The sequence below is a fragment of the Saccopteryx bilineata genome, chromosome 2 (genome assembly GCF_036850765.1).
Source record: "Saccopteryx bilineata isolate mSacBil1 chromosome 2, mSacBil1_pri_phased_curated, whole genome shotgun sequence".
Taxonomy (NCBI): Eukaryota; Metazoa; Chordata; class Mammalia; order Chiroptera; family Emballonuridae; genus Saccopteryx; species Saccopteryx bilineata.
This window is the reverse complement of record NC_089491.1, coordinates 94,564,497-94,580,328: the sequence shown is the minus strand read 5'-3', so window position 1 is coordinate 94,580,328 and position 15,832 is coordinate 94,564,497. Positions and strand designations below refer to the sequence as shown.

Genomic DNA, 15,832 nt, shown 5'->3' with positions numbered 1-15,832 from the left:
GAGAGGACTCGAGGCCTTATGAAGGGATGTGCACCCCGCTTTTACTGCTCCTATTTTAAAGGAAACACAGCCATTGCAGCGAGCACTGGAGGTGGATGAGAAGGTCCCCTGTTGTGCATGGTGCTACTCTTACCTGTCTGCACCAGGTACTTGATACTAACTTCATCGACCGGGAAAAAGGCAGCAGTTGCTCCATACTCGGGACACATGTTGGAAATCGTAGCTCGGTCAGCAATGGACAGCTGGGCTACTCCTGGCCCAAAGAACTCGACAAACTTGCCCACTACCCCAACCTGGCGGAGGTGCTAAGCAGAATGAAAAGGTCTCAAAGTTGATATAGCATATCTAAAATGGAGAACTATCACCTTATCATCACCTTGCAAATCATACAAACTAACCCTGTGAGTAAACAGAAACAGTAAGTTAGTTCAACATGTTTTTGATCACTTAAAAAAAAGAGCAAAACTTAAAAAGCAATGCCAACTAAATATAACCTGGTATCTTGGACTGGAGACTAAAACAGAAAGGCGACATTACTGAAAAAACTGGCAAAGTTTCTAGTTTGGTTAATAGTGTCATTCATAACAATGTCAACAGCTGTATTTTGATAAATGTACTATGGTCTATAAGGTGACATTTGAGCAAACCAGGTAACAGGCTCTTTCTATAAATTATGTCAAAACAGCTCTTTAGAAAAAAAAGTAACATGATAAATATAATTAATAATATTAAGAAAAGTTTTTTAAAATGAGAAACACTCCTACTCTCTAATTAGATTGTTGGAAATGCCCAGAAATGCTAAAAATAAAATTCTTTTAACTCAAATAACCTGTATAATTATGTTAACCAGTGTCACCCTAATAAATAATCAGTTTTAAAAATTATGACTTATACTAGTTGAGTAAGTAAATGACTGCTTTCAAGGGTATAAAGAACAAGTTTCTTAAATATAGGTATAAGTCAAATGTAACCAAAAGATCCAGACAGCCTGGTTCCTGCATCTTTCCCAAGCAAGCCGATAGCGAGGGTGGGAGACTTAGGGACTGACCTGGCCCTACAGGAAGCCAGTTCCATGAACTGTGGACAACCGCAGAGACGGGCTTTTTGGATTACGTAAAATTTTGCCAAATTTTGTGTACAAGCCTTATATTATTTCAAATTTGAAGAACAATGCAGAGACATCTAAGATAAGCAAGTATGTTAAAATAAATCCAAATCCAAATTCATAAAGATGAAATCAAAGAGAAACTTTTTTTGGTCTTTACCAGTATAGTGTCTATCCTAAATACCCCAACCCTCCAAACTATAATCAGAAAAAATTATAATAAATTTGTGATAATAAAAAATTACTTTCCTAATAATCTTTCAAAATAAAACTGCTTTCTTTTTGCAAAGCAAGCAAATCACACAAAAAAAGACTATTACCTAAAAGGATTAAAAAAAAGAAATAAAAAGTTTTTTTTCCAATTTTGAGAAATATCTGTTACAATAATGTAACTTACAATACAGAAAAGAGAATTTAAAATGTCCAACATTATTCACAGGAAAAGTTTGTTATTTACATATAAAGAAGAAGTGTGGGGGGAAATGTAATAAAAATATAATTAGATGCATGGGAATGATTCTTCCAACCTCAGGATAGTGGTTATTTCTAGGAATGGGGAAAATGGCTTAAACCATTACCCTACTTTTCGCTCCATAAGACGCACTCCCTCCCCCCCAAAGTGGAGGGGAAATGCCCATGCGTCTTATGGAACGAAAAATACAGTATTTTATTAAATATTTTAACACACCATTTGGTTCAGAATATTTTTTATTTTTATTTTCCTTCTTAAAACCCTAAGTGAGTCTTACGGTCAGGTGTGTCTTATGGAGCAAAAAATATGGTAATATTACTTAAAAATTTTTATTTCTTAAAAAATATACAGAGAGAGCTCTGAAGCGTATGTGGCAAAATGTTACCATCTGTTAAATCTATGTGGTAGGCATATAAATGTCATTTTTAGCAGTACTTCTGTGTATTTGAACTATTTTACAATTTCAAAAAAATTTTGAAAGAAAAAGATCCAAGCAGCAATCAACACAAGAGTAAAATGACCATAATTACCTAAGACTTAACCACAGAATTCTTCTCTATCTCATCTCATTTTAAACTTAAGTCATCAACATAGTTTTCTAGCATTTCCATAACATAGGAGATCAAGACAGACTCCACCATGTATTTCCTCCCTGTCTGTCACTGTGACTCTCCAAGCCCACAGAAGAGCAGCATGTGTTACCTTGGTAATGGTGAGCACGATGTCGGTGGATGTTACCAGAGAGTGGGGGTTTCCCATCAGCCTGTAGCCAATCACCTGGGGAAGAACCATGCTGATTGGCTGGCCCAGCATGACAGCTTCTGCTTCGATACCACCCACACCTGCAAGGAGGCATGATAAAAGAATGCTTTCATTATTTCTCACCGTATCCCTCAGGCATAATGACACTTAATTAACGGGTAATAAGCACAGTTACAATGTTGTATGAGTGCAGAATTATGTTTCTAAAAAGATAATTACACTTTTTCTATTTCCCTCCAAGAAATTTTAATGTGTTTCTCCAAAGGTGGTCCCCAAACACCTGTATCAAAATCCCTGTAATTCCACATCAAGTGGACTAGGGTTCAAGCATCTCCATTTTTAACAAACACCACAGGTGATTTTCATGTTGTCCTTGATGCCTTATTCCAGTTCATTCTTCCAAACAAAGGCATGAGGCATTTTTCTGGGCACTGGAAATTCAGCAGTGAACAAAACAGACAAAAATATCTCTTTGATACTTGTGGTCATGCAAATTCACGCTCCTGGGATGTAACAGTACTACCATAAATTAAGGTACGAGCTATATAGCACAGCATATAAAAGAACACTCACCCCAACCGAGCACGCCCAAACCGTCAATCATAGTAGTGTGTGAATCTGTGCCCACGAGGCTGTCTGGGTAAAAATATCCATCCTGATCAAACACTACTCTTGCCAAATACTCCAAGTTCACCTGGTGGATGATTCCTGAGCCCGGGGGAATAATCCGCATGTTGCGAAAAGCCTGAGAACCCCACTGGGATTGGAAGATGGAAAGAACACCGTGAATGCCCACGCACTTCTCTCGCTCACCTCCCTGGCACCTTGCCCACCTGCCCACACACATACAGAATCAACCAATGGAACTAAGCTCTGCTCATACCTTTAAAAATTCAAATCGTTCTTTATTTCTTTCAAATTCCATGTCTTGATTCTTCTGTAAACTGTCTGCCCTGTTGGAGAGAAAAAACTAAATGTATAAATTTTAAGACTTAAAATGTTATTTGTCAAATTTATTTGGTGATGAATAAATAAAATGGTAATTTTATATGTAGAGGTATTATACAATATCTGGGTGGTATTATACATTCACTCACATGCGAAAGGGGAGCTAATGGGCAAAGGTAAAAAAGAACAATTATTATTTGACTAACGTGATTTCTATAATCTCTTTAAACATGGTGAGTAGGAAACATGAAGTGAATTTAAGTTAAAAGTAATTCAATCATAAAGTCAGGCCCATAGGAACAGAATGAAGGCATTTATGATAACACAGCAGATGAGATATTTAAGGAACCCTTGCTTCCCTACTCCTTCTCATCCACAAACTGGCTGTAACACTGCCTGGGCTGAGCCATGTCTGGGCTGTCATTTTCCTCTGTTTATGTTGGAAAATAAGGAGCAAATGATGCAAGAGGGACAGGGATTTACAGAATCGTAATCTCCTATCTCTCCAACAGAGGTTCACGAGGAGGGTGAAGCCACCCGATGATGTGTGTGAAGTCCAGACTGTATGCTGAGGTTCACTCAAAGTCATTCAGTCCATCGGCAATGACACTGGTTTTGACTCAAGGTAGAGTACGTCATAGCTGCGACTTTGCAGGTTTGGCACACAGAAGGCACTCAAACTATGTATCTCAGACTGAGTGAACATAGCAAAGGATAGTTAAATTAATGGCTAAGACCCAACTCTGACTTCATTAATTGTTAACACTGACATTACTAGGAACCAGCCACTATTCTAAATGCTTTACATTTATTTTCTCATTTAGTCACCATAATAACCCTTTGAGTTAGGTGAAACTAATATCCACATTTTTTCAAAAGAAAAAAAAGTGAGACACAGAGGATAAGAAACTTGCTCAGGACCACACAGCTAGTAAATGGTGGAACTAGAACTGAAACCCAAGCAGTCTGACTACAACGTTGATGCTCTAAACCCCTGAGCCATACCTCCCTCCTGTAGCTGGTTACAGAAGCGGTAGCCACAGCGGTGGTCGTGGTAGTAACCACCACCAGAGTAACACAGAAGCTGAAGCGCAAGACTGTCACAGGGCTAAGCAGTGCTTTACACACACAAACTCATTCGGTCACAACCCTTGACATAGGTACCACTATTACCTCAGTGTGTAAAAGAGGAAGGTGACACACAGAAAGTTTAGGTACTTTGTTCAAGGTCAGTTGTACATAAATTATGGAACTGAACCCAGGTCGGATGGTCCTGGGGCCTCTACTTGAACACAAAATCTACTTCTCACCCGCCCTTTTCCTTCACTTATTAATGGTACAGAGTCTACCTTGTGCCACATGGTGCTCAAGCAACACAACGGTGCAAAAGCAGCAGATGCCTTGGCCCCTGGAAGCTCAGAGCCCGGTGAGAGCTAAAGAACTCAACCAGGCCATTATAGGAGTGTGACTGTCAATGTCTCGGTTTGGGAAATACACTGCGCTGCCAGAGCACTCAGACCGGGGTGCAGGAATGCCTTCTGAAACGAAATGACATCGATGTAGTCTGAAGGATGAGGGGAGCCAATGTGATAAGTGCATAGGCACTCTTTGTGAAGAAAAAAACTAGAGGCACTTATAACTTACTCTACAAAAAACATACTCAGTTTCCAAGCTGATTGTTTTTACCCCATCTTTTTCTTTTGATGTGAATATCCTCCAAAATAATATTAGTGGTTTTAATGGAATCAATCCCTGAGAGTGCCTCACATCAGGGGTCCACAAACTAAAGCCCATAGGCCAAACACAGCCCAATACCTCTATGTTTGGCCCTCAAGCCAAGAATAATTTTTACAGTTTTAAAGGCTGAAAAAATATATATGATCAGAGACAGTATGTGGCCAGCAAAACATGAAACAGTGACTCTTCAGAAAAGTCTGCCGATTCCTGACACAGAGAATGAATATCTATGAAGGTGTGTATGAGTTAGAGAAAAGCAAAGGAATAAAGAGGCCCTGGTATAGAAGAACAAGGCAGGATACCACTGCTGACCCCCAGGCCAGCAGACACTGTGGACCAGGTGTAGCTATTCCTCAAGGTGTCATCTCCTCTGAGGTAGGTACACTGAGGATTCCATCCTTCCAATGCCCACCTGTCCCTTCAGGTGCAGATCCCCATGCCCTATGTATCTTGGGCATCAGCATCAGGAACATCTCAGGCACCACAGACTCTTTGGGCAAACCCTAATGGCTGGCCTTCGTTCCTATATCTTGTCTTCAGGACTGCCTGTCTTTATCTAATGACCTCCTGTCCTACCACTTAGCAGCTAGTCATCAAAATCTTCATTCCAGAAAGCTTCCTCACTGGTTTCTCTGTCAGTCTCTTCAACCTATCTTTTGTAATGTCACCAAAATCAGTTTCCTAAAACACTGATCATAACCCATTCTGAATCTGCCAATGGCCTCCCACTTTCTAAATAATGTACAAATCTCTTCCTTTAAAAAAGTCCTTTAATCTGTCCTCAGCCTTCCTTTGTAAGCCCTTCCCTCTCCTCCAGTCCAGACTCTGAGCTTCAAACACAACACAGCCCCCAGTCTCCCCAAAGCCCCTTCCTCATGGCCCTGCACACTCTTTCAGTGTAGAATGCCTCTTCTGGCTCTTCTCTCTGTTATAAGCACCCTTCAGGTCCAGATCAACTGACACTGCTTAAAGGACCTTATAGCCCAAGTCAGGGTGATATGCCCCTTCCCTGTGGCTACTACACTTACTAACATCATTAAAGTTGTGTGTTTACTAATCTTATCTTATAAGCTGACCTGTTTCTTGAATAAATACTGGTAAACAGTAGGTCTGCTTATTCTGAAACATATGCAGACCCTGCCTCTGGCGCCCCCATCACTGAGCACTGGTGAACCACCAAGTCCACTTTATCTTTGCCTTCTTGCCTACAGCACCAGAAGGGTATCAGAGCTTCTCACAACAGAAGCAGGGATGGAGCAGAATATTTACCTGAGATCCTGGCAACCTCAATTTGATATAAACAGCACATTTACAGGACAAGAAGCCAAAAGTGTTTAGCCTATTTTATGATATATTAATTTCAGGTAAAAAAACCTATTTACTCATAAAAACAGAACATTGATTATGGTAACCTTGGCTCAATTACCTTAATTCTAGCTAGCGACATGAATAAACAGACCTACAATTCAGCACCACTGAGGCCTTTCCAAATTCACCCAATCTAGAGAGCTTTCAATAAGGGCTCTGAATGCAGTAGTCGCACAGACTAAAAAGGAAAGTTTTCCTTAGTTACAGAATTTGAATTATTTGGATGTATTTCCAAGTTTCTGAGTATACTATTTAATAGTACTCTAAAAATTCACAAACAGTATTTATAGAGGGGACAGTTTTCACACTCATGAAATCTGGTCGGAAATTGTTCCAATATTCTTGTTGAGACTTAAATGGTTATTTCTGAGATAACTTTGTAAAACATTACTATAATGGCCTAGTTAGATACTGAATTCATAAAGATGGTGGGAGGTGAATTAATATTATGTAAACCAAAGAGTTTAACTGAGGAAGTTTCCTACCCTACCACCTCTTACCCTGTTTTTCTATTTCATTTCTGGAAACAAGCCCACAGCACAGTTTCACAACGGTTGAGACATTTAATTCCTTACAAACATGAGCAAAGAGACTGAGGGGTCAAACTGCAAAACCAAATTCAAGAAATTAAAATAAAATATCACAAAGAAAACATTTCTAACAGAAATTTTCATTTTAATTACAAAAAATTAAAAAAGTGTTTGCTAGATTTGGATACCAATTTGGAATCTAAGTTTATCCCTGGACTTTGCTATTTCCAGAATAATGTATTCTGTACTACAGTGGAAATGAAGAATGTTCATAAAAAAATTAAAAACCAGTGTTGATGGTTGTCAGGTTTTATAGAGTAAAAAAAGCACATTGAACTTGATGATAACCAACATTAACTGCTTAAGTCAGGAACCCTATGGATTGTGAGTCCAAAGACTTTAGACATAAAAGCAATTACAGTTCTTTCTCTACCAGCACTTTTACCTCCCAGGCCAGCAAAATGAGATAAATCCATCACACCAATGAGAGTTTCCAAGAAAGATTAAGTTGGTCACGATTTTGTGAGGCTACTTTTTATTACTTCTGAAGTGTGACTTTAGGAAACATCATTCATCTCAAACAGGATAACATTTTGTGTATCTATTTTTAACTTTTCCTTTGAAATCAAAACATTAAATTAGGCTCATGTGATAAAAGAAAAACAAAATGTTGCCTAAGGACGGGTTTAGAGTCCTAAGGAAAGAGCTGTCAAGCATCCTGTCTGTTTGTTCCAAGAACTGTCAGTTGAGGATAAAGCAGATTTCTCTTTATCTTGAATTTATCTGGCTTGGATTCTGGCAATATGAATTTCAGAATGACCAGTTTCTACATTTCTTTTGAGGCTGCATGGAACCTGTTTAAATCCCTTAGGAAGCAAATAATGGTTTCCTTTACCCTTTGAATGGATCATTTCATATTATTAAATGAGGTTTAATTACAAAACAATAGCTTCTTATTGTAAAAATAAAGAACAATTACAGTCCCAGAAATAATTGCAGAATCCAACCTCACTTTCTAATCTTTTAATTTCTGCATAACTTTTCACCTAGCTGAGATCACTCCATATATGCAATGTACATCTGGCTCATTGAGCTTTATGAGCTAAGCAAGTTCCAAGTGTTATGTGGCATATTATAAACATAGCTGTAAAAGTTACCTAATAATTCACTTGAGGAGCGTACTATAATTTAATAAATCATTCTCCTTCATTGTACATTTAAAACACTTTTAGATTTTCATTATTATAAATAATACTTTAATGAACACTCTTAAGTCATGAAGCTTTTTTCTGTATCTTTAAGGCTAAGCTTGGAAGTGGAGATCCTAAGACAAAGGCTATCGCAGTTTCTAAGGCTCTTGATATCCATTGCTTTCATCATTTCTGAAATACAGTGCTATCGGCATTGTCTGTGTCTCCTTCATGACACCTTTATAATTTATAATGTTTATTTTCTAATCTTAACTATATTGATGAAAAAATATCTCAAAAATTAAATTTACTTTTTTATGACTTATACAGTTGAAAAGGCTTTACATAGCGCTTATCATCTGCATTTTCTTTTACTGTAAAATGTCAACTTTGCCCATGTATTCAGTAGATTTTACTATGATTTTATATGGATTATACAGACTTTTTTGGAGGCGGTTGTAGATGTATATTTTTTATTTTATTAAATTTACTGGGGTGATATTGGTTCATAAAACTATATAGGTTTCAAGTATACAATTCTCTAGTACATTATCTGTATATTGTATTGTATTGTGTGCTCACCATCCAAAGTCAAATCTCCTTCTGTCACCATTTATTTGACACTCTACTAATCCCCCCACATACCCTTTGTTGATGAATTTGTTTATTTCTCATTTGTTAATTTGTTGCTTTCCATTTTATACCCTACATTTGAGTTAAAATCATGTGGTTCTTGATTTCTTCCATCTGATTTACTTCTCTCAGCATGATGTTCTCAAGATCCATCCATGTTGTCACAAACGGCAGCATCTCATCTTTTCTTATGGGTGAGTAGTATTCCATTGCAGATACGTACCATATCTTCTTTAACCAATCATCTGTCAAGGAACACTTCGGTTGTTTTCACATATTTCTATGTCCTTATTTTCTGGAGAGTTTTCATTTTCTGAGTTGCCATGTTACCTTGGTTATTCACAGTATGTGATGGATTATTTCCATGCTTAGGCATTTATGGGAAAGCAATCTGCCCTTTTGAAAGAGTGGTTTAGCACTTCTCTATTTAGCAGGTTGATTAGAGAGGTCTTTCTTTTGTTTTCTGGTTGGTGGCACTGATGTATATTTTTATTTTCTCTTGAGCTGCTTGGGTTTTCTGGATTCCCTGGGAACCAGGTCACATCAGTCTTAAGGCACCGCCCCCATGGGTAATGTGGTGGTGATGGTGTTCCAAGCTGGTGAAATCCAGCACTGCATCTGCAACTAAATGCTGCCAGCAACACTGTACTGATGAGATGAGCTATCCCCAGGAGCCTCTGCTAGATTCAGCTGCCATGGGTCAGGGAGGGATGGCTGAAAAAGGCCAAGTAGTTCACTTGGAGTTTTGTTCTCCTCCCACTAATGGCAGCTGCCAGACCTTAGCAGTCGGAGGTCTGTATTGCCACCTGTCCATCACTGAGATTAGCAAGAGTGTGCACCTTCTGCTCAGAGGGTAGTGTTTCTGCTTCTCCAGTTCTCAGGGCTGCAGATACTGTGCTTTGCAACTGAACACTCACTCCTACAGCTTCTGCCGGTGGCAGCTTTGAGCTATGGAAGATGAGGGCAGTTAGCCAAGTTCTATGGCTTTGTTTAGAGCCTGGCAATGGCAGCTGCTTGTCCACAGCTGCTGTACTTCTGTGTTCTGACTGTGTCCATTACTGGGTTCAGCTGTGGTGTGTGCTGACCACAGGCAGAAATGTTGATTGTATCCCTCTACTCCTCAGGACTGCAGTGTGCCCGCTGTAACCTGACTCTCCTGCTCCCGGGATCCTCAGTGAGCCTGAGGCTGCACCTGTGGCGACTCTGCTCTTCCCCTTCCCTCCTCCTGTCTGCTCTCACTCACCCACCTTCAGATGCTCCAATGTGTAGATCTTGCAGACACGTTTGTGTGTTAAGTAGAGAATCTTTGTTGAATTATAGCTGTTCAACTTCAAGGGGAGAGATCAGGAGGACCTCTCAAGTCCCCATGCTGCTGACATCACTTTCTATACATCTATAAATTAAGAATATTAGGCCATGGCCATTGGGTTCAATGGCAGTGTCGACCTGGTGTGTGGATGTTCTGCATTCAATTCCTTCTCAGGCCACACAGGAGAAGCAACCATTTGCTTCTCCACCCCTCCCCCTTCTCTCTCCCTCTCTTCTCCTACAGCCATGGTTCAGTTTGACTAAGTTGGCCCTGGTCGGTGAGGATGGCTGCATGGCCTCACCTCAGGCGCTGAAATAGCTCATTGCTAAGCAATGGGATAGCGGTCCCAGATGGGCAGATCATTGCCCTTAGGGGGTTTGCCGGGTGGATCCCATTCAGCATGCATTCAGGAGTCTGTCTCTGTCTCCCTGCCTCTCACTTAATTTAAAAAATAAAAGATTATTATAACCCTTTGTCATATTTGTAGCAAATATTTTTCAAGTTATTTTTTGTTAAATTGGAAGTCATTAAATTTATAGACGTCTCCCCCATTTTTGTTTTATTTATTGCTTCAAAATTTAGGAAAGTCTTTCTCATCAAGACATTTGACACATATATTCTTTTTTTTTTTTTTTGAGAGAGACAGGAGAGAGAGAGAGAGAGAGAGAGAGAGAGAGAGAGAGAGAAAGGAGGAGCAGGAAGCATCAACTCCCATATATGCCTTGACCAGCAAGCCCAGGGATTTTTTTTGTTGTTGTTGTTGTTGTTAATTAATTTATTTTTTACAGAGACAGAGAGTGAGTCAGAGAGAGGGATAGACAGGGACAGACAGACAGGAACAGAGAGATGAGAAGCATCAATCATTAGTTTTTCATTGCGCGTTGCAACACCTTAGTTGTTCATTGAATGCTTTCTCATATGTGCCTTGACCGCAGGCCTTCAGCAGACCAAGTAACCCCCTGCTGGAGCCAGTGACCTTGGGTTCAAGCTGGTGGGCTTTTTCCTCAAACCAGATGAACCCGCACTCAAGCTGGCGACCTCGGGGTCTCGAACCCGGGTCCTCTGCATCCCAGTCCGACGCTCTATCCACTGTGCCACCGCCTGGTCAGGCGACACATATATTCTTGAATTTTCTCCTAAATTTTTTAATGGTTCAATTTTTTATTAATGTTTTAATTAATATGAACTGCTCCTTCTACCAAATAATTAATTTTCCCAGTATTATATGCAGAATCACTATTTCTTTGCTCACTGATAATTGATAAGCACTTTATCTAGTTATACTTCTAGGTTAAAATACCAGCCTTCCAGCAGGACCTAGCTGCCCTCCCTTGTGTCATCATGCAGTTACTTCTACGAAATACAGAAAGTACTTCCCTTCACCCCCCCCCACCCCCGCTCTGCCTTTGGACTTGATTGTGTCACTTGCTTTGATTAATGTCCTTGTGACTAGAAGTGACCCTATTCCAGTCCCAAGCTAGGCCTCCGTATTACTGTGGGTTCCTGCTTGTCTCGTGAGGTTTTGCGAATAGCCGCTTTCTCCTCCAGCCTGGGCCGCAGCAGAGACACACCTGGCACGGTGCTGTCCCAGCTGCCCTGCAGAAGTGCAATGTCAGCCGTTCACCCACCTAGGCTGGAGGAAGCACAGCCGCCCACTGCACTCAGTTTAGATCTGTTGTAGATGTATAAGAAATAAATTCTTATAGTTGACTGCCACTGAGACTTGAGGGTTATTGGAAGATTTTTGGCAGGAAGAGTGTATCAAATACCCCAAACATTACAAAAAAGAACAAAGGAAAAGAAAGGCACAAGTATTAGAGGAAACCTCCATGGTGAGAAGGAGATAGCCTGATATAAAAATCACTTGGGATCAATAAAAAGAGTAAAGACCCAGTGGTTAAAACAAACAAACAAACAAACAAACAAAACCTATAAAGGCAAACATATACAGGGTTCCTTGGGTTACGACACAGTTCTGTTCTTATGACAGTGACGTAATCTGAATTTTGGTGTAAGACAAAAAATACCCTAGCCTAACACAAATGGAACACCTGCACTTTTAACAGTCCAAAATGGTGTAGGTAAGCGTGCTGGGGGACGCCAGCTCCCTCACTCATATACCGCATTTCCGCATGTTCTTCTGCCACACGCAACTAAACTAGTTTGCCCACGTAGTCCATAAATACGACACTAACGGCGTAAGTCGAAACACTCACATCTCAATTTTTTAAAGTTTTTCTGGGAGTGAGCATCATAAACTCAAAAGGTCATATGTCGAGACTGTCATAAACTGAGACCCACTATACTTGCATTGACAAACTCTTATCATAGAAATTCATGTGAGTGTTTTTCACCCAAACTTTAGTTTAAATTTAAACACTGGCCGTTCATCCCAAGAAGTAAATAGAAAAAAGAAAAAGAAAAAAATTTTTTTTTAAATATTTATCCCCACTTCTCAAAAAAAGAAAAAATCTTCACTGGAAAATCTATATTAAATCTGAGTTTTCCTAAATATAAGTTTTAAATATTTTTTCATTTATTTAACTATATACACACACAAAACAGACTTATACTATTTTGCACAAAGCAGAAAACCCCAGTATTCATCTTAATCTCTTACCTTCTATTGAAATCAACTTGGATGGAATGATCAATTACAAGGTCAGCAGGACAGACAGGGTTAATTTTCTCTGGATCTCCTCCTAATTTCTTCACTGCATCGCGCATTGCAGCAAAGTCAACCACAGCTGGCACGCCCCTGAGAAAAGAAGGAATTAAGCAGAAAGTAAATCTTTCAAACACGTGTAATTCAATTTTTCAGCTTTTGTTTCCATTGATAAAATTGGCAGTGTAGCTCTCTTATCCGTGGAGCGAACAATGAATGGCTTAAAAAAGTAAGTTTCTGAGCACATTTCCTTGAGCATAAATCACACAGGTAGTAAGTGCCATGACTGGGGTAAGTCTATATGCACTTTCTTTATTTTAAAATTTTATTTATTTATTTATTTATTTATTTATTTATTTATGCACTTCAGGGGGGTGGGAGAGAGAGACAGAGAGAGAGAAGAGGGGAGGAGGAGTAGAAAGCATCAACTCCCACATGTGCCTTGACCAGGCAATCCCAGGGTTTTGAACCAGTGACTTCAGCGTTCAGGGCGACGCTTTACATACTGTGCCACCACAGGTCAGGCCTCTATGTGCAATTTAATCACTGCATTAAAATTAACATTCAATATGTTCTAAATGAAGAAACTGTGGGAAAGCTGGCGCTTAAAAATCTCTGGAAGGCCTATTGCTGTGACTGTTTCCCAGTCACATGGTGGGCAGACAAAGCCCTGGAGAGGGCAGATGAAGACATATTTAACTTCAGACCAAACTTAAAGGAATGGATATAATTCAGATAAGTAGGCTGTGAACCAAAGTTATAAATGAATCCTTCCTTTGTATTATATTAGAATATAAAATTTGGGTGTTCTTCCCCTAGAAAAATAAAACTTAGTCTCTAGAAGGAATAAATTAATGCCGTTTAAAAATGGAAAGATAGCACTATCTCAAAAAAGAAGCTGGATGGGGAGCAAAGATTCCTGTGAATAGCAGGATGTGAACTGAGGCTTGACAGCAACAGGTCAGGCTTTGAGGCCTACACATCACCCTGCAGAAGATTGCACATCTGTGTACAGCTGTTTGAAACCCGTCTCCCTGGGACAGGACGTAGGGGAGAAGATTCCAAGAAAGCACCACTCCCATTTCTTTCACCTCTCACTAGTATATTTTGGACTACCATCTTCAAGAACAAAACAATGACCTTCACCACTGGAAAAGGTGGAATGATTACATATACCAGTTTGCAATTTATATAGTCACTATTTTGTTTGTTTGCTTTTAAGCTTTCTTTAAAGTCTGACAAGGGAGAGAGAGAAGAGAGCAAAGTGTCATGAGGTGAGGCTCACGTGAAGTCCTGCAGGATGACGCGGGCAGGCTTAAATGGCACTTCTATGTTCTTGTGCTGTGTGACATTCCAATTTAGGATATTTTCAATGTCAGTTTTCTTCACCAAAAACTGGTCGCAGTTCCGAATGGCTGCTTCCAAGAGGACTCTGATAGAAAATGGTAAGCGTCCTAGGATAAGAAAGAAAGCATAGCATAACACACAAAAACCATGACACCTTATTATCAGCTCCTTAAAGCTGATCTGTCTATACAAACTTGATACAAGGCATCAGACTAGTCTTCAAAGAGGGTAAATGTAAATGTGATCCTAAGTTTCAAATATGAACATATTCAATGGTTTAGGACACGTTCAGTATTAAAAAATATAGACTAGCCCTGGCTGGTTGGCTCAGCGGTAGAGCGTCGGCCTGGCGTGCGGGGGACCCGGGTTCGATTCCCGGCCAGGGCACACAGGAGAAGCGCCCATTTGCTTCTCCACCCCCTCCCTCCTTCCTCTCTGTCTCTCTCTTCCCCTCCCGCAGCCAAGGCTCCATTGGAGCAAAGATGGCCCAGGCGCTGGGGATGGCTCCTTGGCCTTTGCCCCAGGCGCTAGAGTGGCTCTGGTCGCTTGCGGCAGAGCAACGCCCCGGAGGGGCAGAGCATCGCCCCCTGGTGGGCGTGCCGGGTGGATCCCAGTAGGGCCCATGCGGGAGTCTGTCTGACTGTCTCTCCCCGTTTCCAGCTTCAGAAAAATACAAAAAAAAATAATATATATATATATATATATATATATATATATATATAGACTAGGCAAAAAATATAATATTATAGTTAATTCTTTCACAATAAATGGTTATCTTGCCTTGGATTCCATTAACAGGGTTTACCTTAAAGTCATCATGAAAGAAATCAGTGTGGATATTTACTGTATTATATGTTATCAGGTACACACACACACACACACACACACACAGAGTAATACATATTTCTAATAAAAAATAGTGTCTAAGAAATGAGAGAATAACTCCTTTACATTATTGTAATTAAGACCAAAGTACAATCACATACATCTTTCAAAGGAAATAAAACCCTAAACAGCATATATATAGTGTGGCTACCGGTAACTGGGACTTCTAGGATAAAACAATGGTAATTCATAAGAAAAACTACTTTGTTTATTTAGAAAGAGAATGTTCCATTCTGATACATGGAAATTAATCATCAACATTATCTATAAAAGACAAGAGTGTAAAGGTAGAAAAGCACAGGATTTGAAATAAAAGGATGTGTTTTTGTCCTATTTTGCTATCCACAGAGTTGTTCTTTGATCGTGTCATTGACTTTCTCTGGGGACTCAACTTCCTCAAGACTTCTGACACTATAAACATGATCTCTAGGGTTGTTATTTAAATTACATGATACAGTATGTATAGACAAACATTCTATACACTTTAAAATGCTATATGAATGCTACAGGTATATAACCATTATTACCAACATTAAAATGAGCAATGTAAGATGTGTCTGTAAAGCATAATCCAAGATCAGAATTAATTACATAGCCTGATTATTATGCAAATGAGATACCAATTTCTGTCAAAGCATCTACATCACAGAGCCATGTACCTACCATATCTTGAATCATCTAATTTATTCAAATTGAAGAATTTCTTTCCTGGTTGTGCAGGGTCCAAAGGCTCAGCAAGGTAGGCAAATGGGTTGCTCATGGTTCCTGATGGACTTGTGTCCCTGAAAAGAAATGAGAACATTTAATTTCTACTCTCAAAGCTGGAACTCACTTATTTTGATGGATGTTTGCCCTTTACAGCAAATCTGGTACACACTCAC

The 15,832-nt window shown here is 39.6% G+C and overlaps 1 protein-coding gene across 2 annotated transcripts in view; it reads right to left on the bottom strand.

Annotated features, from left to right (window-relative positions):
- ACO1 (aconitase 1) overlaps positions 1-15,832 on the bottom strand; it is a 59,843-nt gene that overhangs the window by 22,350 nt on the left and 21,661 nt on the right. For both annotated transcript variants that reach the window (XM_066257393.1, XM_066257394.1), the window contains 7 exons: positions 15,615-15,733; positions 14,005-14,173; positions 12,675-12,812; positions 3,223-3,292; positions 2,913-3,096; positions 2,280-2,419; positions 134-305 (listed from right to left, as the gene is read on the bottom strand). In XM_066257393.1, coding sequence (XP_066113490.1) covers positions 134-305; positions 2,280-2,419; positions 2,913-3,096; positions 3,223-3,292; positions 12,675-12,812; positions 14,005-14,173; positions 15,615-15,733 — 992 coding nt within the window. The remainder of the gene's footprint in view (positions 1-133; positions 306-2,279; positions 2,420-2,912; positions 3,097-3,222; positions 3,293-12,674; positions 12,813-14,004; positions 14,174-15,614; positions 15,734-15,832) is intronic.